At 40.1% G+C, this 21,782-nt stretch overlaps 1 protein-coding gene and 1 long non-coding RNA gene across 4 annotated transcripts; one reads left to right on the top strand and one right to left on the bottom strand.

Annotated features, from left to right (window-relative positions):
* Nucleotides 1-969: 969 nt before the first annotated feature.
* Nucleotides 970-8,435, bottom strand: LOC146395898 (uncharacterized). Its single transcript, XR_014829958.1, has 3 exons — nucleotides 8,333-8,435; nucleotides 6,799-7,275; nucleotides 970-4,141 (listed from the first exon to the last, which is right to left on the bottom strand). It is a non-coding gene; the product is annotated as an uncharacterized LOC146395898 (long non-coding RNA).
* Nucleotides 983-21,179, top strand: DCTN6 (dynactin subunit 6). Of its 3 annotated transcripts, NM_001167644.1 has the most exons (7): nucleotides 1,002-1,024; nucleotides 5,196-5,260; nucleotides 12,894-12,999; nucleotides 14,571-14,659; nucleotides 17,332-17,379; nucleotides 18,408-18,550; nucleotides 20,592-20,690. In NM_001167644.1, exons 1-7 carry the CDS (start codon nucleotides 1,002-1,004, stop codon nucleotides 20,688-20,690), a joined length of 573 nt encoding a protein of 190 aa, NP_001161116.1. The 3 variants fall into 3 exon arrangements, with proteins under 3 accessions (XP_084854201.1, XP_084854202.1, NP_001161116.1); XM_084998075.1 differs by lacking the exon at nucleotides 12,894-12,999 and having other exon boundaries at nucleotides 983-1,024; nucleotides 20,592-21,179; XM_084998076.1 differs by lacking the exons at nucleotides 12,894-12,999; nucleotides 14,571-14,659; nucleotides 17,332-17,379 and having other exon boundaries at nucleotides 983-1,024; nucleotides 20,592-21,179.
* Nucleotides 21,180-21,782: the final 603 nt, after the last annotated feature.

Here is a 21,782-nt window from a genome sequence, read left to right as displayed (position 1 = left end):
CCTACGCCAGGGCCACAGCAACGCCAGATCCAAACCGCGTCTGCGCTCACTGCAACGCCTGATCGTTAACCCACTGAGCAAGACCAGGGATCAAACCCGCAACCTCATGGCTCCTAGTCGGATTCGTTAACCACTGCGCCAAGACGGGAACTCCTGAATTTAGTTTTTAAAGGATGATTGTAGCTGCAGAAAAATGGCTTGGATGGGGGGCAGGAGGGGGAAGGAAGCCTGATTTTAGAGGTCCAGGGTGAAAGAGGCAGACTACAGGGGAGAGTAGTAGCAGAGACTGGATTAGAGAGGTGGTAAATTTATGCAAAGTGTAGAATGAGATGTAGAACCAGAAGAACTTGCCGAATTAATTAAATACGGAGAGGTGAGGATGACTCGGACTTTTCGGTTTGAGCAACTGGGTGAATGGTGGATTCCTTTAGTGAGACAGAGATCCAAGGACCAACTGGTTGGAGAGAAGGAGAGGGCATTAAATCAAAAGCTCTGTTCTGGACATTTTAGATTTGTTAAGACCGTGAAGCATTCAAGTGGACACGTTAAATAGGCACTCGAATAATCAGGTGTGAGACTGGGCAAAGACAACCCAACTAGCGCTGCTAACCTGAGGACAGCCTACAGAGGATGCTTAATTTATGGCAATAATGACCTCACGCTGAGAGGGAAAAGGGCCTCAAAGTTTAGCAGGAGGATCTTTAAAGAAAGGAGAAGAGAGTGATTATTGCGGTATAATGAGGTCACAGTGAAGTGCGCTGGATCGGACTAAATCCGAGTCCATCGATCCCCTGGCTGTGCTAAACCCAGCGTAGAGCCACCAACCACACCAGCAAAGGAGAACCGAAAAACCAGAGCTGACCCCGCCCACGCCGCCATGCCCCTAGAGCAGCCCCCAGGCTCCGCCCCCTCCCGATTCTGCCAGGCTCTGCAATCGCTCGTAGAAATCATCGCTTTGCCCAGGAGGTTGTGTCGATCCAATAGGAGCCGGGGGCCAAACCATGGCGGAGAAGACTCAAAAGAGGTGGGTCTGCTGTTTGAGAAAAGTCTTTCTCTCCTCTCCGCAGGGGTGGAACCTGTTTCTGGTCGCCAGAGGTGGGGATTGAGGTGGTGTTTTATTCCAGGCGCCCGGCCTGGGTGGTTCCTAAGGCTCAGAGCCCACGTCTGCGGAGGGAGGAGGCGAAGGAGTCGGGGTAGGGAGGCCGGGGAAGGGATGCAGAGTCCGTGGCGGGAAGGTATTTGCTCTTCGTCCTTCGGCAGCCTCTCGGGTCTCCTCCTCAGCGCTCCTGCGCCGAAGGGGTCTCGGGAGGGGCCGCCACCCAGGACTCGGAGATACCTTCCTCTTCCTTTGCGCTGCGCTTCGGAGGCCTGGAGCTGCCGGGTGTCCCCAGACGCCACAGGAGTGCTGGCCGCTCCCCAATCCCTTCCTCCCTATCGTGGACGCTGTATATTTGTGTAGACGAACTCTCGGCCGCTTGTCAGAAAGGGGGCCACCACTGGGCCAGAACTAGCCGCTTCGTAAACGTGTGGGGATAGACTCCGGGGCTGCTTCTCTAGCGGCCCTCCTTGCTGGCACTGTTGGTGAATAGGAACGGCTTGGATGGGAGATGGACACCTTTAATAAGTCATACTGTTTCCCAAAGCAGCAGTGTTGAGCACCATCTGCTGACTATTCCTGAAAAAGAAAACCGACAGACCTTGTTTGGGGTGCCATAAACTAACATTTAGGCTTTTCTTCTGTTTAGGCAGGTAGCTCTCATCTTGTTCATAAAGCCTAAGAGGAGATCTTCTAGGAATATTCTGTACGTTTTATCTGTACGGAATATCTGGTAGTGTGCAGTGGGGAGGAGGGTGTTGATGGTTATTTTAATAGTTAGGTCCTTGGCTAAGCCTTCTTCCAGCTGCCTGCTCTCCCCTGCGCATCACTTCCAGGTGCCTCGGAGTCTACACGGAGATATTTCCACCATGTTTTAGTTGGTCTAGTGGTGAACTTATAACTGCCACACAAAGAAGTATGCTGATTGTCCCATACACTACCTGAGGTCTCTTCGTTGGGCATAAACTGAAGACATGAGCCTCTCCCATTCTCGCTTGCCCAGGATATGTTAAATGTTAAATAGTGTCTTTTTTCCCCAAAAAGTTCATAAAGGGAGGCTGAGGGAATAAACACTGAAATGGGAAATCGTATCTAAAATGAGATATTTTAGGAGCTCTCCTTTGGCGCAGGGGGTTAAGCATCTGGGTTTGTCCCTTCAGACACTTGGGTGGCTGCTGTGCTGCAGTTGGGTAGGGAATTACAACATGCCTCTGGCGTGATGCCACCCCCCCAAAAAAAAAAAGATTTTATGGAGTTAAGCTTATTTGGCCAGGGTTTAATGAAATTGCTTTTTTAAATGTGTAAACCCACTTTAAAGGAAAGGTATCAGAGAAAAGGCATTTATAAATGACTATACATTTAAGGGCAGCATCATTCAGCTGTCAGATGAAAAAGATGCAAAATGATAGGATGTTTCCAGGAAACTTTCAGATGACAGAAAAGAGATCGTTGATATTGGGATCATGATGCCCCAAGAATGAATTTTGCTTCAAGAAATTTCAAATCTCTGGGCTTCAATTTCCTCATCTAGAAAATGAGAGGTTTGGACCGTTTTATTGCTTTCTACTCCTTGTCACTAAAGTTTTTGCTTCTCTTACTCAGTAGAAAGGTTATAATTTTTTTTGTGATTTCAGCAGTCACATGACACATAGTAACCCAGGTGGGTCATTTTGAAATTTCAAATTTCTGCCTTGTAGAAAGTCACTGCCTGTCAAAGTGATGGAAACAGATGTAGCTGTGTCTAATCTCACCAGCATTTCTTAAAGATAGACCCAGGGATTATTAGTTTTTGTTTGGTATTCTTTTTTCTTAGAGCTTTAAAAATGCTTTATGGTAGGAAGGTTTGTTCACAGAAATTTATAGAAGAAAAATTTGTGCACGTCTTTTTTTGTTTTCCATATCAGTAAGGCAGTTGTGATTTTTTTTCTTTTTCTTTTTTTTTTCTTTTGCTTTTTAGGGCCACACCCGAGGCATATGGAAGTTCCCAGGCCAGGGATCAAATTGGAGCTGCAGCTGCAGGCCTACACCACAGCCCCAGCAAAGCAGGGTCTGAGCTGAGTCTGCAGCCTATACCATAGCTCACGGCAATGTCAGATCCTGACCCACTGAGTGAGGCCAGGGATCAAATGCACATCCTCATAGATACTAGTCTCATTTGTTTCCATTGCGCCACAACGGATATTCCTAACAGTTGTGATTTTTGAAGGGTCTGTATTTTTGGTGTTATTTTGCATTTATATTAGGAAATATTTCAGAGGGCTCTAGAACATGAATGATGAAGAAACAGGTTAAAGAGTTTTACCCTGCTGGCCCTCAGAGCTGTATTTCTGGCCTAGAACAGTCTCATGGCTCCAAATCTGTATTTTCAATTGTATACTGGATCTTTCTCAGTGGATACCTCAAACTGAGCTCATCCAAAATTTAACCAAATAGCTTCATTTTTCATTTTCTTATTTTTTTATGTACTGATGTTTTTCAGATCTTCAGACAGATATGTCAAATGTCTAGTCATATTTTTTCTAAATGCTCATCACATAATCTTTTTGTTTCTTTTTTTTTTCGTGAAGATCTTCCCCTTGAAGTCTTCTGTCATTTTTGCTAAGACAGATGTACAGCTCTTGTCCTGATGTATCTCTCTTTCGTGCACACCTATTGGTATACTTTTATTTAGCTAAGTACATCCTTCAGTAGCTTCCTAAAAAAGAGTACGTAAGAGATTTTTTTGTTTTTAAGTCGTGGCAAGTCTAAACCTGTCTTTATTTCCTTCCATACTTGATGACTAGTTTGGATAAACGCTCTCAGTTAAAGATAGTTTTCACCCAGACTTTTTTTTTTTTTTTTTTTTGTCTTTTTTTGCCGTTTCTTGGGCCGCTCCTGCAGCGTCTGGAGGTTCCCAGGCTAGGGGTCGAATCAGAGCTGTAGCCACCGGCCTACACCAGAGCCACAGCAACACAGGATCTGAGCCTTGTCTGTGACCTACACCACAGCTCATGGCAACGCTGGATCGTTAACCCACTGAGCAAGGCCAGGGATCAAACCTGAAACCTCATGGTTCCTAGTCGGATTCGTTAACCACTGTGCCACGAAGGGAACTCCTCACCCAGATTTCTGAAGGAATTATTACTGGTCTTCTAGTATCCAGTATTGCTATTGCTGTGGAGGAATTTGATGCCGTTCTGATTATTTTTTCCCCTCTGATTATTTTTTTTTTATTATTGGGGGGGGGCTTTGGGAGCTTTTAAGGATCTTTTCTATAGTGTTTCAAAATTTTATGATAATGTTATTTGGCACAGGTCTTTTCCATTTACTGAGTCCTTCCAGAGTTAAGATCAGTAGACTTTGTCCTGGGAAATTTTCTTGTATTATTCTTTCATAGTTTATTCTTCACCAATATTTCTATTTTCTCCTTTTGAGATTTCTCTGTTTCTATGTTAATATTACCTTGTTGGTTGTTAAATACTTTGAATTAAGTCTTTTTCCTCATTTTTACCAAAATAGAGGCATGTTCTGTCCATCTTCTGGCTTTGATTTTTTTTTTTTTTTTTTTTTTTTTTTTTGCCACACCTGCATCATGTGGAAGTTCCCAGGCCAGAGAGCAAACCTGAACTATAGCAGCAACATGAGCTGCTGCAGTGACAATGCCAGATCCTTAACCCACTGAGCCATAAGGGAACTCCCTGGCTTTGATTTTTTTCACTTAGCAATGTAGCTTGGAGATCATTCCAAATCTTTACATGATGGATTATTCATTCTTTTTTATGCTGTATATTAGTTTATGGCATACCATAATTTATTAACCAGTTCCCTACAAATGAATATCTAAGTAGTTTTCAGCTTTTTGCTATTTAGAAACAATGTTGGTGTTAAAGAGTCCAAACCTCTCAAGCTTTTTTGGAAGGCATGATATGATTTTAGCTTGACAGATGGTATGCCTCCTGAGAAGTTTGTAATATATTAAATTTTACCCTTGTACAATTCACTTTTCATTTTTCCATCAATTTGTTTTAATCTTTTTCTCACTGTGGTATCAGCATAGCACCTATAACAATATTTTATTTAAGACTTGCCCATGGTGAATGTTACCTTTTTCTTCCTACAGTGTGAAGATTGCACCTGGAGCAGTTGTATGTGTAGAGAGTGAAATCAGGGGTGATGTAACTATAGGTAAGACAATAGCTTATCGGTGAATTGGTGGATTTAATTTATTTTGGTGCCTCACAGTTCATTAGGTATTATTTTCTATGTTTCCCTGTTTGACCGGTGTTCTAATTTTTTTGACAAAACAATGTATTTCTCTAAGTGTTTAATATTTTTAAAAGAATTTAGTGTGATGGAGTCTGTTTTAAAACTCCTACCAGATAAAATGACAAAGCAATATAATAAGGTCATTCATTTATTCAAGAGACATCTATTGTGTACCTACCGCTATGTGCCAGGCACTGTGTTAGCACTAGGGACCCAGCAGTGAACACAGCAGCGACAGGTGCTGCTTTCACAGAGCTTGTATTCTGCTGGGTAGTTGTTAAGAGTGTGAACCATGGAGTCTGGGGGACTTGGGTAGCATCCTCGTCCTTTACCTGCTGGGTTACTTTGGGCATATTGCTTAAATCACTAACGTTTATCTTCTCCATCTCTGAAGTTGTGTGTATCAGCTGTTAGGTTCAGCTGCTTGTAGTGGCGGATTAAACACACAAAGGTTTTTACTCTAGGGGTAGGCAGTTCAGGGCCTGTCAGTTGATTGTGCCTCCCTTATAGGTGTTTTGAAAGATTAAATAAGAGAATGTTGGTGGAAGTCATTGCCCAATACCTAACACATAGTAAGTACTCAATAAATGTTAGCTTATTATCACACTGTTAAATCAGTGTAGCCTTGCTGGAGATGAAATCCAGCATTTAAGCTAAATGAACAGTGTACTTCCTCAAACACACATTTTAGCCACTAGTTCTTTTACATATGTTTTCACTGGATATGGTGCCCTGATAGCTTTATTAGCATGAGCACATCCTGACTAGCTGCTGGATGTTACCAGGGTAAAGCTTTCAGGGAATTAAGCACACTTTCAGAGAGAAATATGCCTTGTTCCCTTATACTAACAGTATCTGTAAAAGAAAAACATTTCTTTAATTTTAGTAAGTCTAAGCCTCCAACCAGTTCAGACATCATGTCTTATAAAACCAGTGAAGATGGTACCAGTATGATGGAACATTATTAGGAATTTGCCAGATTGGATTTATTTAGTTATTTGTAATTGACAAAGTTTGAAGTTGAGGAGGTAGGTGACCCTGTTTCTTTTCAATGCGCTATTGATTCTTTGTTAACTGTTAAACTACTTGCAAAGTTTTTATGAGGAGAAATTATGATGGCCACATGTTTAGCAAATGTTCCTCTGCATTATTTTTGTTGTGATTTTTTATGGTTTCTTCCTTGATTTGAGGAATGATACTTAATATTAGCTCTCAAAGTATTCTATGATTTGAAGGAAGGTTAAGACTGAAATAATTATATACTTTCCCTCATTTCATTTTCTCCATTTTTTTTTATTTTTTTATTTTTTTTTTTGTCCCTTCAGGGCCGCACTTGCGGCACATGGAGGTTCCTAGGCCAGGGGTCCAATTGGAGCTGCAGCCACTGGCCTATGCCACAACCACAGCAATGCAGGATCCTTAACCCATTGAGCAAGGCCTGGGATTGAACCCGCAACCTCATGGTTCCTAGTTGGATTTGTTTCCACTGCACCATGGTGGGAACTCCCTCATTTTCTCCATTTTAAACAAAAAGTATTCAACACACACACAGTAGATCTATGGATGGTATGGTATCTCTACAGGCACGAATGTACACACAGGTATACACATACATTTGTATGTGTGTGTGTATGTATGTGTGTGTTAGATTTGAAAACAGGTCCTGTACTTGCAGAAGCTTTTCTAGAACAGCAATAAAGGCTGTATCCTGTGAAACGGAGAGCTGGACCACTGCATAAGACTGAGGCCTGGGGGTTTCAGGAGTCAGCACTCACTTTCCTGTTCTCCCTCTGTCTTTCATTTCTTGGTCCTTCTCCCCATTCTTTACCCTATTCTACCCTATTCTCTTATCCTCCTATTTTCCCTAAAAGTTTAAATTTATATAAGGAAGTACAAAATTTAAATCTACTTTTCATATAGTTTTTGGCAACCAGCTGATCATGCACAGCTCTGACAGTTAAAATATAAAATGATTTTTTTTTTTTTTGACTTTTTGGGGCCGTACCCTCAGCATATGGAGGTTCCCAGGCTAGGGGTCTAATCACAGCTGTAGCCGCCGGCCTAGGCCAGAGCCACAGCAACGCCAGATCCAAGCCGCATCTGCAGCATACACCACAGCTCACGGCAATGCCAGATCCTTAACCTGCTGAGCGAGGCCAGGGATCAAACCTGAAACCTCATGGTTCCTAGTCTGATTTGTTAACTACTGAGCCACAATGGGAACTCCTGATCTTCTGTTTTCCTAGAAAATCAGGTGTTTGGTTTATCAGAGAAACTAGTCTAAAGCTTTGAAGTGTTCTCCTTAACCAGAAATCCTATGGCTTGTGGCTCTGCTGGAGCCTGACCCCTTTCATTAGAGGCTGCTAGGAAACAGACTTTGGGAAGAATAACAGCTCTCTTGTTAACCATAATTTGGGTAAATAAGGTTTTGTAGCATCAAGCCTGTTTTTACTTAGACTGCCTTGATTCCTGGGCCATGCATTATTTCCTGACAATCTTGTTTTGAAAGCTGAAAAACATTTCAGAAAGGTCCCTCTGAGCAGAGTCAAGTAGTCCTATTTTAAGGTGAGGGCAGTCTTCTGGGGTTAGAACAGGACTTGGTTGGGACACTGCAATGTGAAAGCAGAACTCAATGCCTTCAGTGGAAAAGCTTTGTGATGGAAGCTCTTTGTTCCACTTTTTCTTTCCATTAGAGTTTTTAGTATCAAAAGCTTCCCTTTTATTGTGGAAATCTTTTTTTTTTAATTTAATTGGAGTATAGTTGGCTTAAAATTTGTGTTAGAATACTGCATAGAAAATTGACAGAACACTGTTGGAGTTCCCGTGATGGCGCAGTGGTTAACGAATCCGACTAGGACCATGAGGTTGCGGGTTTGATCCCTGGCCTTGCTCAGTAGGTTAAGGATCCAGCGTTGCTGTGAGCTGTGGTGTAGGTGTGGCTCTGGTGCAGGCCAGTGGCTACAGCTCCGATTGGACCCCTAACCTGGGAACCTCCATATGCCGCTGAGAGCGGCCCTAGAAAAGGCAAAAAAAAAAAAAAGAAAAAGAAAATTGATAGAACACTGTAATCCAGCTATAATAGAAAAAATAAAAATCATTTTAAAAAATAAATAAAATTTGTGTTAGGAAATCTTTTTTTAAATTGAGGTAACTGGTTTATAACATATAAGTCATATATACAACATTATATTAAAGTCTTTTTTAATAGGCAGAATACTGGCTTTGACTTGAGAAGTTCATTGCATATAAAGCAGTTCTTACAGGTACTTCAGCTTACAGGTCATAGGAATTGTTTTCATTTTCAAGAGACCTTGTGGCTTTTGGTACTATTTATTGACATATGAAGATGTCCACAAAGATTGCTTTCCTAGGCAAAGATAGACAGGAAAAATGCCCTTTACTAAATGAGGGGAATGGAAATTTGATTCAAGGAATGTCTTTCTGGCTAGGTTGCGTCAAGCCCAGCCAAGCATTTAGAAAAATAATTCATCAGCCAGTAAGGCAGCTCCAACTCTAGACACATTTATCCAAACAAGGAGATAAGCCAAATAGGGTTTCAGCACATTCAGTAAGAAAATATACAAACTACCCTGCCAGAAAGAGCTCTAAGAAAATTCACAACAGCCTTTAAAAAAAAAAACTTTCCATGGTGACAAATTTTTATTTTTAAAGCATTTTAACCTCAGGACCCTTCAACTGGGTTTAAATTCAGTCCCATTGGAGGTAAAAGTGCTTCTTGCATGTAAAGAAGTGTGGAGCAGACTGTGCTCACATTTCAATATGTGGGCGCTGCCCAGGGTCTTGCCCAGGTTGCCCTCCTGTCTGGTGCCAACCTTCAGTGCTGTGTAGACAAACCACCTGAGTCAGAAGTTCCCTTTAAGAAGTTCAGCAAACTGAAGTCTAAGCAGTCACATGTACAGCAGTTCTGTGTACATACTAATCTCTCTAGTCTCTGCCCAAAAAAGAGAGGTAAAGGGGAACTATTTGGTTTATTGTCACTCATGACATTTGCTGTTAACTTCACAACTCAGTTTAACCTAAGTCCTTTCAGCCTTGAACTCCAGGACATGTAATTTGGCAGCGTGACCACCAGGTGGAGGTGTTGTCTTGAACACAGGTCTCACAGAAGCCGGTGATGATGCTTTATATCCTAGGGCCCTCAGATTTATAACCAGTTTTTCAGTTATTTACTAACTTACTTATTAATAATGATCTAAAAAAAATGACAATAATGAAACACTTGGCTAAATAAAATAGCTTCAGAATTATTTTTAAATATTACATAAGAATACATGGGATTGGAGATTATTTAATTTTTTTTTAAAGTGTGTTCAGAGCTCCCGTCATAGCTCAGTGGTTAACAAATCTGACTAGGAACCATGAGGTTGCGGGTTCAATCCCTGGCCTCGCTCAGTGGATTAAGGATCCAGCGTTGCCGTGACGTGGTATAGACATGGCTTGGATCTGGCGTTGCTGTGGCTGTGGCATGGGCCAGCGGCTACAGCTGTGATTAGACCCCTAGCCTGGGAACCTCCATATGCTGCGGGTGTGGCCCTAGAAAAGACCAAAAAAAAAAAAAAAAAAGTGTGTTCATCTCTCTGGGGGTTTTGGTATACTTAATATGTATTATTTTTGAAAGGGAAAAATGAAGATGTCAATTGTTTTCAAAGCTGTACTTTAGAGGAACTTTTAAAGAAGCCCAGGTCCTAGTGGTACCTTTGTCTTATTAGCCCTTTCTCAGGGAGCTTCTTACAAGACTGCTTGTTGTCAAAAGCTACAGCCTGAGGACAAGGGGAATATCTAGTGCCTCTGGATGTTTATCTGGCTGCCAGCAAAGGATCTGCTTTCTGTCATGGCCATGACTATCTCTTCCTCCTGTCAGATTTTTAATGCTAGTATGGAATATTTTTATTAATCTTTTTTATTATCTAACAATAAGGTGAAGAATTTTCCTCCCCTGTGAAAAAGAGGTTTTACCCCAATACCTGAGAGGAGAGTAAAGCAGTCCCTTTTCTTCTCTTTTGCAGACCAGGTGTTATTTTGTTTGCTGTGATAGTTGTTAGCTCTTAGTGTCAGCTAGTGATGAACCTCCCATTTTGAAGAACTATGAGCCAGACCCCATGATCTCCTTTTCAAACCTTACTTTATATAATCCATACCTTAACCCAGTGAGGTAAGTTATCATAGATCTTATCTTTGTATAGATGAGAAAACGGAGGCATTTGAGAGATTAAGCACATAGCCTTTAAGTGATAAAGGCCAGAGCCTAGACTTTTGAGACAAGCAATGGGGAGCTAGCTGGGGCTTTAGCTACAAAGAACCTGAAATGGAAATATCGTGTCTCTTTATCATAGGACATTTTGATGTAAGACATAAATCTGGTATTGTGCAAACTACAGATTCAAGTTGATTCACCCAGCTGGAAGAGCCATAAGAAATTTCTCACTTCACAGGAATCCAAGTGTTGTTTCAGCATTGTTTTTGTACCTCTCCCCAAAAGTGGAAACTTCTAAATGCCCATCGTTAAAGAATTAGTTAAATAAATTATGGCATATTAATATGATGTGAAATAATATTCAGCCATTCAAAAAATAGATATATGATTTATTAGACGAAAAAAGCAATTTGCAGAGTAAGTAGTATTCCTTGTTTTTTTACGGTTTTGTTTGTTTTGGTTTTTTTTGTCTTTTTAAGGCCATACCCTCGGCTTATGGAAGTTCCCAAGCTAGGGCTCGAATCAGAGCTGTAGCTGCCTGCCTACACCACAGCCACAGCAACACAGGATCTGAGCCACATCTTTGACCTGCACCACAGCTTATGGCAATGCTGGATCCTTAATCCACTGATTGGTCATGAATCTAACTAGTATTCATGAAGACAATCAGTGTCTATAGGAGTTCCCGTTGTGGTGCAGGGTTAGGAAATGGGATTAGCAAAAGAGAGGATCTTTCACTTTTGTGAGGTTTTTGTAGTGAGTATATATTCCTTTTATAAATGTGTTTGTGTGTGTACTTTTTTAACAAAGAAAAAAGGCCTGCATGGTCACCACCATAGTCACCTCAAGAGGCTTCCCAGGGATCTGAGTGATTCCCCTTTCTGCATTTCACTTTAGCAGCTGAGGGTTTGAGGGAGCCAGAGGTGACAGAAATAACCAAGCCACTTTGTGCAACCCCAACCCTCTGTCCCGTCTTGGGCCCCACCCTCTTTCTCAATCCCCAGTTCTTCGTTGTTAGAGAAGAAAATAAGCTGCACTGAGATTCCTTCCAATTCTCTGGGCACCAGGAACACCTCCTTATTTATTTTAATACATTTGTGAGTGAGCATGTTAAGTATTCCCGCTTTGCAAGATAAACAAGCTCCAAAGGGCAAAAATAGCACGCATTCCTTTTTGTTTCCCTGTAATATACAGCCCTGCATCTTGCCTGTCACAAGCAGACAATGATTATTGAATAAATTAACAATTTATTAATACAGTATATTAACAGTTGAGTACTGTATTTCATGGACAGTGTCATCTTCCCGACTCCCTCCCTACCTTCTGTCAGTTTTCTGTTCACTCTCTGGTTTTCAGAGTCAGTTACCTCCTCTTTGCTTGTTTACAGATAAAGATGGCCTTGGTATGGGGCTGGGCATGGGTACTGGAGGCAGAGGCTGCTGTGAGTTTCTGTTTTTCTCATCAGTGGTTTCATTATCACCAAAATGCTAGGCCTTTGGGTAAATAACAGTAGGGGGAGGGGTGTTACAGTCCAGGACTGGCGTCCGGTGTCAGTGTCTGGGTTTGGGCAGCTTGGTGCCTCCTCTACCTCGATGGTAAAGTGGTGAGACCCCTTCCTGCTCTACCACTTCACACTGGCACACTGCCTGAACTCTCCATTAGCAGAGTCTTAGGATGCCAGAACCCACGTGTGGTTCCTTCCTCTGCCCCCCTTTCACCATTTAACTGGATAGAATCATGTCCTAGACCAAACATCAAAAGCTCTGCCTTCTTCCAGTGGATAAGCTTAATAGGGATGGTAACAAGTAACAAAGCTAACATTAGTCTTCATATTTTCTAACTCCCATCATACCCGTATTTCCTCTTAATCCTTTAATAAAAGGGCTAATTCTCTAAGGCACCAGTATGACAAAGTATTGTGTAGTTCGCCTACATAAGCAAGAACCAGTGTTGTAAGCAAAGAGCATCTTACCTTTATGAAGGAAAGGAAGGAAGGGAATTAATTTTTATTTCCAACTATGTGCCGGGAGAGTGTGTCTACAAACATTTTTTTCATCTAACTTTTAAAACAGCCCCACAAGCCTGGTATTATCACTGTCCCCATTTCACCACTGAGATAACGGAGGCTTCAGCATAGAGGGTGACCCAGGGCTGTCTGGCTCTGAAGCCTGTGCTGTCTTCACTCACCTCAGCCTGAGATTTGGCAGAACTACAATGATAACATTTGTAATGGGCCTAGTGTGGTGCCTGGCACGTACTTTAGGAAATGTTCCTCCCCACAGCCTCCTTGGAAGTGCAGCCTCCACAGTTAATTTCTTTCCACCGTACCTTGAACAGGACCCAGGACAGTGATCCACCCTAAAGCACGAATCATTGCAGAAGCCGGGCCAATAGTGATCGGCGAAGGTAACCTGATAGAAGAACAGGCGCTTATCATAAATGCGTGAGTAAGATTCGACAGGTGCTCTGAACTGAGTGCCACAGAGTATTTCCATCGTTTCAGCCATCTCTAGGGACCTTTTACATCTGACATCTGGAAAACCCACTATTTGAGAACTAGGGCAACACTAAAGGTCTTTTTCAGCACAAGAGACCTGTCCAAGGTGAGGTGGCGCATAGGTGGATAACTAGAGTCTGAGTCTCACTCTGATAATCTTCCCTTTACATGACAGCCTCTTCTATTCCTTAAGCAAACGTTTCTGAGGACATTCCCACATCCCAGTGCTATGCTGACTGCTTCATAGGCAGTTTTTTGGTTGGATTTCTTGGTTCTGGCAAAAATGTTTTACTCATGCCCAGACATGTGATTGTAACTCTGATACATATTTTCAACTGCCTTGTGGGCTAACACCCAGAATTACATTTGAAAAATTGGAGATCCTGGAGGCAACCTTTTTTTTTGCTTTTTAGGGCTGCACCTGTGGCATATGGAAGTTCCCAGGCTTGGGGTCGAATCGGAGCTATAGCTGCCAGCCTGCACCACAGCCACAGCAACACAGGATCTGAGCCACATTTGCAACCTACACCACAGCTCACAGCAACGCTGAAATCCCCAACCCACTGATCAAGGCCGGGGTTCAAACCCGAATCCTCATGGATACAAGTCGAGTTCATTACCGATGAGCCATGATAGGAACTCCTATAGGCAACTTTTAAACTTTAAAGATTAAACAAATTATAAAACATTAGAACGTGTATGTTATCTTAGTGAACTAGACTGTAATACCTATGAAATTTTTATAAGCACTTGTAAAGCTTTCTAGATAAAATTTTGGCAGGAAATTCAAGATTATACCTGATTTATAGCAACAGTATATGGAATTTGTAATAAAGGCCTTGGGAAAATATTTAACTGTGATAAAGAGATTGATTCTTCTTAATGCTTGCTTAGGACTTGGGAGTTTCTTACTATATTAAGCTGTTTCTTTTTAAAATATATTTTGGCACCTTTAGTGTAAGTCAGTTAACAACAGCTATATTCTGCAGTCATTCAACTGTCAGAGATAAAGCACCATTTTTAAATGGCTTCCTCCTCTTAGACTGTAAACACTTTATATTCCAGATGTTTCAGCTAACTACCTAATAGCACAAAACGATTATTTTATGTAGATATCTGTTTTTGTTTCACCATCTTGAATGATTATGAAGAATGGAAATTTTTCAAATTAGGCATGATTTTGATTTCACTTTAACAAGCTGAAAGTCCTAGCCAGCATCTTTTTTACCTCATCCTGGGAAGGGCCCTCTGGGCTTTGAGTTTAAAAAACAAAGGACTGCTGACTTTCTATATACACTTATGACTTCTTTACATTTCAGTAGTTCTTCCTCAACTCAGAACCAAGTCTTCTCCAGCACAGAAGATAAATAATTCACTTGGATTAAGGAATTACTTTGATCATTACGTGTATTAAGCTTGGTGGAAGTAAAATTGAGAGAATTAAATTCAAATTCTAAAACAGGAGAATTTCCTCTTGAATTATTAACTTTTTGATAATTTTTCTTTTCTCTATATAGTCACCCTGATAATATCACTCCTGATGCAGAAGATTCAGAACCAAAACCCATGATCATTGGCACTAATAATGTATTTGAAGTTGGCTGTTGTATCCTTTATGATAATTAAAGAGAAATCATTCCCAACTATTGTTTTTTAATTTTATTGGAGTATAGTAGACTTACAATGTTGTGATAATTTCTCCTGTACAGCAAAGTGAATCAGTTATATATATACATAATGCATTCTTTTTCAGATTCTTTCCCATATAGATTATTAGAATATTGAGTAGATTTGCCTTTGCTATACAGTAGGTCCTTGTTACTTATTTATTTTATATATAGCAGTGTGTATATGTTAACCCCAACCTCCTAATTTATCCCTCTCCCCTACATTTCCCCTTTGGTAACCATAAGTTTGATTTTGAAATCTTTTAATCTGTTTCTGTTTTGTGAATAAGTTCTTCTGTATCCTTTTTATTAGATTCCACATATTAGTGATCTCATATGATATTTGTCTTTCTCTGTCTGACTTACTTTACTTGTATGATAGTCTCTAGGTCCATCTATGTTGCTGCAAATGGTATTTTTTTTTTTCTTCTATGACTGAAGTAATATTCCATTGTATATATGTACCACATCTGTATCCATTCTTCTGTTGATGGATTAGGTTGCTTTTATGTCTTGGCTATTATAAATAGTGCTGCAGCGAACATTGGGTGCATGTATCTCTTCAAATTACAGTTTTCTCCAGATAAATGCCTAGGAGTGGGATTGCTGGATCATATAATAGTTCTATATATTTAGTTTTTTTAAGGAACCTCCATACTGTTCTCCATAGTGGTTGCACCAATGTGCATTCCCAGCAGTGTAAGAGGGTTCCCTTTTCTCTACACCCTCTCCATCATTTATTGTTTGTAGAGTTTCTGATGATGGCTGTTCTGACTGGTGTGAGGTGATACCTCATTGTATTGTTGATTTGTGTTTCTCTAATAATCAGTGATGTTGAGCGTCTTTTCATGTGCTTTTTGGTCATCTGTCTTGTTAGAAGAAATGTCTATTTAGATTTTTCTGACCATTTTTTGATTGGGTGATGTTTTACTTTTTGTTTTTGTTTTGGATATAAAGCTGAATCTCAGCTATCTTTCGGTACCCAAATCTCCTCCATTAGAAAGTATCGTAATTTGTCTATCAAATACTTATATACATATATAGTTATATACAGTATACTTACATATAACATGTTATATATCATCTAGTATATATTATGTATAATATATAAATTACATTTTTAGGACTAGGCCATCCAGCTCTTTGAAAAGACTTATTTATGGTATATCAATCAGAGAGGAAGTCAATAAACTAGAGATTCAAAAAACAATAGAAAAAAATTAATAAAACCAAGAGCTGGTTCTTTGAAAGGGTAAACAAAATTAACAAACCTCTGGCCAGAGTCACTAAGAAGAGGAGATAAAGAACTCAAATAAAATACAGTATATAAAAAAAAAAAAAAATTGCCCCTTCTGTTCCATTGAATAACCCAATAGAGTAAATTAAATAGCTGTTTTCAGCTGTGTGTGCATACACACACACACATGCACACACATGCACGCACACTCACACTCACCTTTAGGAACCTCCTTGCTCCCTTTGCTATAACTTGTTAGCAGTGACCGAGTGGCAGTAGATATAAATCAGAGTAATCTTGACTTCTGTCCTGATTTACAAACCACAGCTCTGTGCATTTGATTCCTGTATAGTTGTAGGTTGACAGTATGTTGTCTGTTGCAAGTAATGGTGGATAGGGATGAAAATATTTCATTCTCTGTTTATTTTTCCCCTCACGTCTGACCAATAACTTCGCTGATTTTGTACTCTAAACAATAGAAAAATCTTTCCATGATGTCAGCAAAATGCTATTTTATAATAGAAACTACTTCAAGGAGAAAATCTAAATTTTTAACAATAGCAAAATATTTAAATAAGTTAAGCTACAAGCATAAAATAGACCATTAGAACCATTAAGTCATTTAAAATTATGTTTTTAAAGATTTTCATGGCATGGAATAATGTTTGCAAATGTAAGTGAACTGAATAAAGCAAGCTATAAAAGTTTATACTGTTTGATTTTGTACAGTTTGATTTCCAGTTACAATGGAATTATGTATATAATTATATAGAGAACCATTAATAATATTATCTTTAAGTTATTGGGTGTTTAAATTTTCTTAAAACAGGAATTCTGGTCATGGCTTAGCAGAAACAAATCTGCCTAGCATGCATGAGGACACACGTTCAATCCCTGGCCTCACTCAGTGGCTTAAGGATCTGGCATTGCCATGAGCTGTGGTGTTGGTCACAGTCACTGCTCTACCCCCCGAATTGCTGTGGCTGTGATGTAGCCAGCAGCTGTAACTCCGATTTGACCCCTAGCCCATAGGGAACTTCCATATGCCCCCAGTGCGGCCCTAGAAAAAGACCAAAAATAAATAAATTAAAAATTTTTTTTTCTTTTAACAATTATGAAAGTGTTACTAATATTGGGGTATAAAGTGCTCATTTCTTTAAAAAATAGAAGTGTATTTGTTTATGCTTGCAAATATTTCTGTTTAAAGATTAAAACTTTACTTTCAGACAGCCCTGGGCGAGGAGTTCTTGTCAGGCCAGCCTGCATGGCCCCTCCCATGCCTCTGTCTCTGCCCCAGTGCAGGATAAGGACAGAGTGAATTACTAGGGAAAAACATGAACATGTTTACAGTGTTTACTTAACTCCCGCCTACAGATTCCCAAGCCATGAAAATGGGAGATAATAATGTTATTGAATCAAAAGGTAAGCTATGTTTGGAATTTTATTGTGAAAAGTGATTATCTCCTTTCTCTTTGTGGTGTTTTGGAAAACAGCCGAAGGAAAAACCACGGCAAAGTCACGTTCTTAGAAGGAAGGAGTGGTTGGACGTAGGCTGACGTAGCTGTGAGGCTCTTTGCCTGTAAGGAACATAATCTAATGATGTGCTCAGTACATTAAACTAAAATTTTAGCTGTGTACATTTAGATCAAGGTGTATTTGAACCATAAATTTCAGATGAAAGATTTGAGAAAGATCTCTACAAAAAACTAGTGTCAGTAGTAATTTAGTTGATTAACATTGCAGAATTAAAAAAAAAAACTCAGTTTCTCTAGCAGTTTATTTTCTTTAATTTCAGGTCTGCTTTCCTCTAGCTCATCAGAAAGAAATGTAAGCTACTTACCATAAGTGGGTCTAGGCAAGGGGCCATGTAAATCGCCACCACTGCCGGGAGCCATCTCCAAGACCTTGCCCAGAGAGAACCAGAAGGATGAGACTTTAGAATAGTGCCCTTTCTTTTATGGTCTTGTGTGGCATGAAAGAAAATGCTTCTTTTTTTAAATTATGAAATCAGACTTTTTGTTAATCTACTTAATGGTTTTTATTTCAGTTTCTATTACCAGTTACGATGAATGTGATGATTATCCCCGTCGTTTCCTCCTTATTTCGTCCTCACTCTGTGTCAAACCTGTGTTAGCACTTTACATTTACAACCTCATTTACAGCAGACTGAGAAGTGGGATGGTCTCTGTTTTATAGATGAACTTGCTCAGAGAATTTACAGCGAGTTGCCCAAGGTCACACCAATAGTCAACCCCAGAGCTCCGTCCTGAGTCCATTTAATACTAGTCTGGTGGCTGCTTCCCATCTGTGCACAAACTCTGAACTAAAGTATTTTCTTTAATATTTTTAAGGCCAGTTTGTATATTTATACCTGCCACATCTTAGGGAAGAAAATAGTGTTCTAAACATTGAATGCCTTACCTGGTAATTCTGTGTGTCTTTAACCGCAGCGTATGTAGGCAGAAACGTAATACTGACAAGTGGCTGCATCATTGGGGCTTGTTGCAACCTGAACACGTTTGAAGTCATTCCTGAGAACACAGTGATCTATGGTGCAGACTGCCTGCGTCGGGTGCAGACTGAGCGGCCACAGGTACCGGAACCTCTCTTTGAAAACACGTTTTTCTAGGGCCAATGATTTTTCCCAAAATACCACATAATTGTTCTAATGAGGGCAGCAAGCTTGCTATTTAAAAAGCAAATGATAAAAGTAAAACATCAGAGAAATCTTCTTAAAACTAGAATTTCTCTACAATGGAATTATTGAGTCTTTACTATTTAATATCAAAAATATGTCCAAAGATGACAGTGACACATTAATTATGGGAAAAGAAAATCCAGAGATGTTACTCTTGGTCTTATGTTTTTCCTTGGAGCTGTATCTCCAAACCTTACAAATTACACTGATTCCCTCCTAAAATACCAGCCTTCTAGGGTAAGGAATGAACCTACCAAATTTATACTGGACAGCCAACTTGGGTCCATCTATTAGTTTACTGACATAGTTGGCTTGAAAATAAAGGCAGCTTGTGAATATGCAAGTATGTTTAATTATTTTCCTGAGAAATATGAGAATTTCCTTATGAGAAATTGTCCCCTCCTAATAACCAGGAATAATGGAAAGTACATCTTTGGAATTTCATGTTAGAGTAGGAGATAAGATAGGGGGTTTGAGGCTTCCTATGGATAGAAGACCTTCTGTCTTGATTGAAGGTTGGAGCCTCACTGCTTGGCACACTCAATTATTTCCTTATTACCCAGCCTCCTTCCACTCCCCCACAGAAAATATTTTTCAAGACATTTAGCACTTTTGATTCTTAGCCATATTTTATCAGAAGTTAAAATTCCAGTTCCTTCTGGGTTATCCTAATTCTGTAATGTTTGGCTTTTATTTTTTTTTTTGTCTTTTTTTGTCTTTTGTTGTTGTTGTTGCTATTTCTTGGGCCGCTCCCGCGGCATATGGAGGTTCCCAGGCCAGGGGTTGAATCGGAGCTGTAGCCACCGGCCTACGCCAGAGCCACAGCAGCGTGGGATCCAAGCCGCGTCTGCAAACTACACCACAGCTCACGGCAACGCCGGATCATTAACCCACTGAGCAAGGGCAGGGACCGAACCCGCAACCTCATGGTTCCTAGTCGGATTCGTTAACCACTGCGCCACGACGGGAACTCCTGGCTTTTATTATTACTGTTAAATATTATTACTTCTGTAGACCAAAAAGGAAATAACATATCCAGTATTTTTTCACTATCTTTCTGCATAATAGCAAAAATGAAGAGGGAGAAGTGAAGCTGCAGTTGGGGTAAGGGAGATTAGAATTAAGTGAGCAATAATATCTGAAGTTTAATACATAATGGTATGTGTGCAACACTGTTTTCCATATTTCACTGATAAGAATCATGTAGACGTTCTTATTAACAAAGGATTCCCCAGATGTTTTGAACCAAAAGTGTCTAGGGCAAGGGCCTAAAAATCCGTAATTTTCACAAGTACCCTAAGTGAGTTTTACAATGAGGGAAGATTGGGCAAAGCTGATGTATGAAGAGTGAAGATCGGGTATCACAGCTGTGTGCTGCGTAGGTTGTGTAAAAGCAATGTACTCAAGGTGTTTTACTTACATTGTTTACTATAATTGGAACCCTTCACTTCTTAGAGGCCAAAGTAAAATCTACGGAAGGAAGGTTGAAAACTGATTAACACACACACACACACACACATATATACATATAATTTTCTTTTTAAATTTTCTTGCTGCACCCATGGCTTGTGGAAGTTCCCAGGCCAGGGATTGAATCTGATCTGCAGCTTCAGCAATGCCAGATCCTTTTACCCATTGTGCCAGGCCAGGGATCGAAAGCATGCCTCCACAGTGACCCAAGCCACTACAATCAGATTCTTAACCCACTGTATCAAGGTGGGAACTTCTACATATATTTTTAAAATATTTTAAAATTTTTTGGTTTTTTTCTTATTACCAAACTTAATGTGTGTCCATTGTGAATTGAAAAAATAGGGAAACAAAAGTAAGTCAGTGAAAATCACCTGTAATTCCATGACCTACTGATAATTATTTCTACCTGGTAATCTTAACTTTGCTTTCTGCTGGCCAGTTCTTGATTCTCTTATCTCTTTAGCCCCAGACACTACAGTTGGATTTCCTGATGAAAATCTTGCCAAACTATCATCACCTAAAGAAGACTATGAAAGGAAGTTCAACTCCAGTTAAGAACTAAGAACAGTGTTTGACATCAAGATTGCATTTGACTTTGACCACTGTCTTTTCAAAGACATGGTGTTTATGCCCTCTTAAGCAGTCCACAGAATAATACGTGTTGACTTTATTTTGTAAAATTGAGTTAGAGAGGAAAGCAATGGATTTTCATTGTTACTGCCCTCTATAATTTATATAAAATGTATTGTTTTCTTATATCCTTGTCCCTTTTCTCATAATTTACGGATTTTTTGTTTTGTGTTGTTTGGTTATATAAAATGTTGGCCTTGAATTTTAGTTATATGAAAGACTACCTGTTATAAGAAAGAGAATATTGTGTATTTATATTCTAGCATTTACTAAGCTAATTAAAATAAATAAAAATGTTGACGACAGGACTTTTAGTGAATATACTTTAATCAGTATTTCTACTTGTATTAACTTTCCCAAAATAGCTCTTCTAATTTTTATTGTGTACTAGCTATATATTAAAGCTAATGTGTTTACCTTTTCCTTTTTTTGGATTTGTAGCTGTTTAAAATTTCAAGTGAAATTTCAGTGGCTGTTGAATTAGTTTAAACTTAATTTTTTTTTTTTTGTCTTTTCTAGGGCTGTTCCCGCAGCATATGGAGGTTCCCAGGCTAGGGGTCTAACCAGAGCTGTAGCTACCGGCCTACGCCAGAGCCACAGCAACGCAGGATCCACGCCATGTCTGCGACCTATACACCACAGCTCACGGTAACGCCAAATCCTTAACCCACTGAGCGAGGCCAGGGATCAAACTTGCAACCTCATGGTTCCTAGTCAGATTCGTTAACCACTGAGCCACGACAGGAACTCCAAACTTCATTTTGTTTCTAAAAAAACTTTCTTTTTTTTTTTGTCTTTTTGCTACTTCTTGGGCCGCTCTGGCGGCATATGGAGGTTCCCAGGCTAGGGGTCAAATCGGAGCTGTAGCTGCTAGCCTACACCGGAGCCACAGCAACGCGGGATCCGAGCTGCGTCTGTGTCCTACACCACAGCTCACGGAACGCCGGATCCTTCACCCACGGAGCAAGACCAGGGATCAAACCCGCAACCTCACGGTTCCTAGTCGGATTCATTAACCTCTGCG

This window comes from Sus scrofa, chromosome 15, assembly GCF_054392235.1.
Source record: "Sus scrofa isolate SSC_HxYL_T2T_F1_AM1 chromosome 15, Sscrofa_HxYL_maternal_Yorkshire_Landrace_v2.0, whole genome shotgun sequence".
NCBI lineage: Eukaryota > Metazoa > Chordata > Mammalia > Artiodactyla > Suidae > Sus > Sus scrofa.
The sequence above is the reverse complement of the archived record's forward strand: the minus strand, read 5'-3'. Positions and strand labels throughout refer to the sequence as shown.

Coding starts and splice junctions, on each gene's coding strand:
- DCTN6 (NM_001167644.1), top strand. CDS start 1,002: ATGGCGGAGAAGACTCAAAAGAG. Junction 13,000..14,570: donor CAGGCGCTTATCATAAATGC/GTGAGTAAGATT, acceptor TTCTCTATATAG/TCACCCTGATAATATCACTC. Junction 14,660..17,331: donor TGTATTTGAAGTTGGCTGTT/GTATCCTTTATG, acceptor TCCCGCCTACAG/ATTCCCAAGCCATGAAAATG.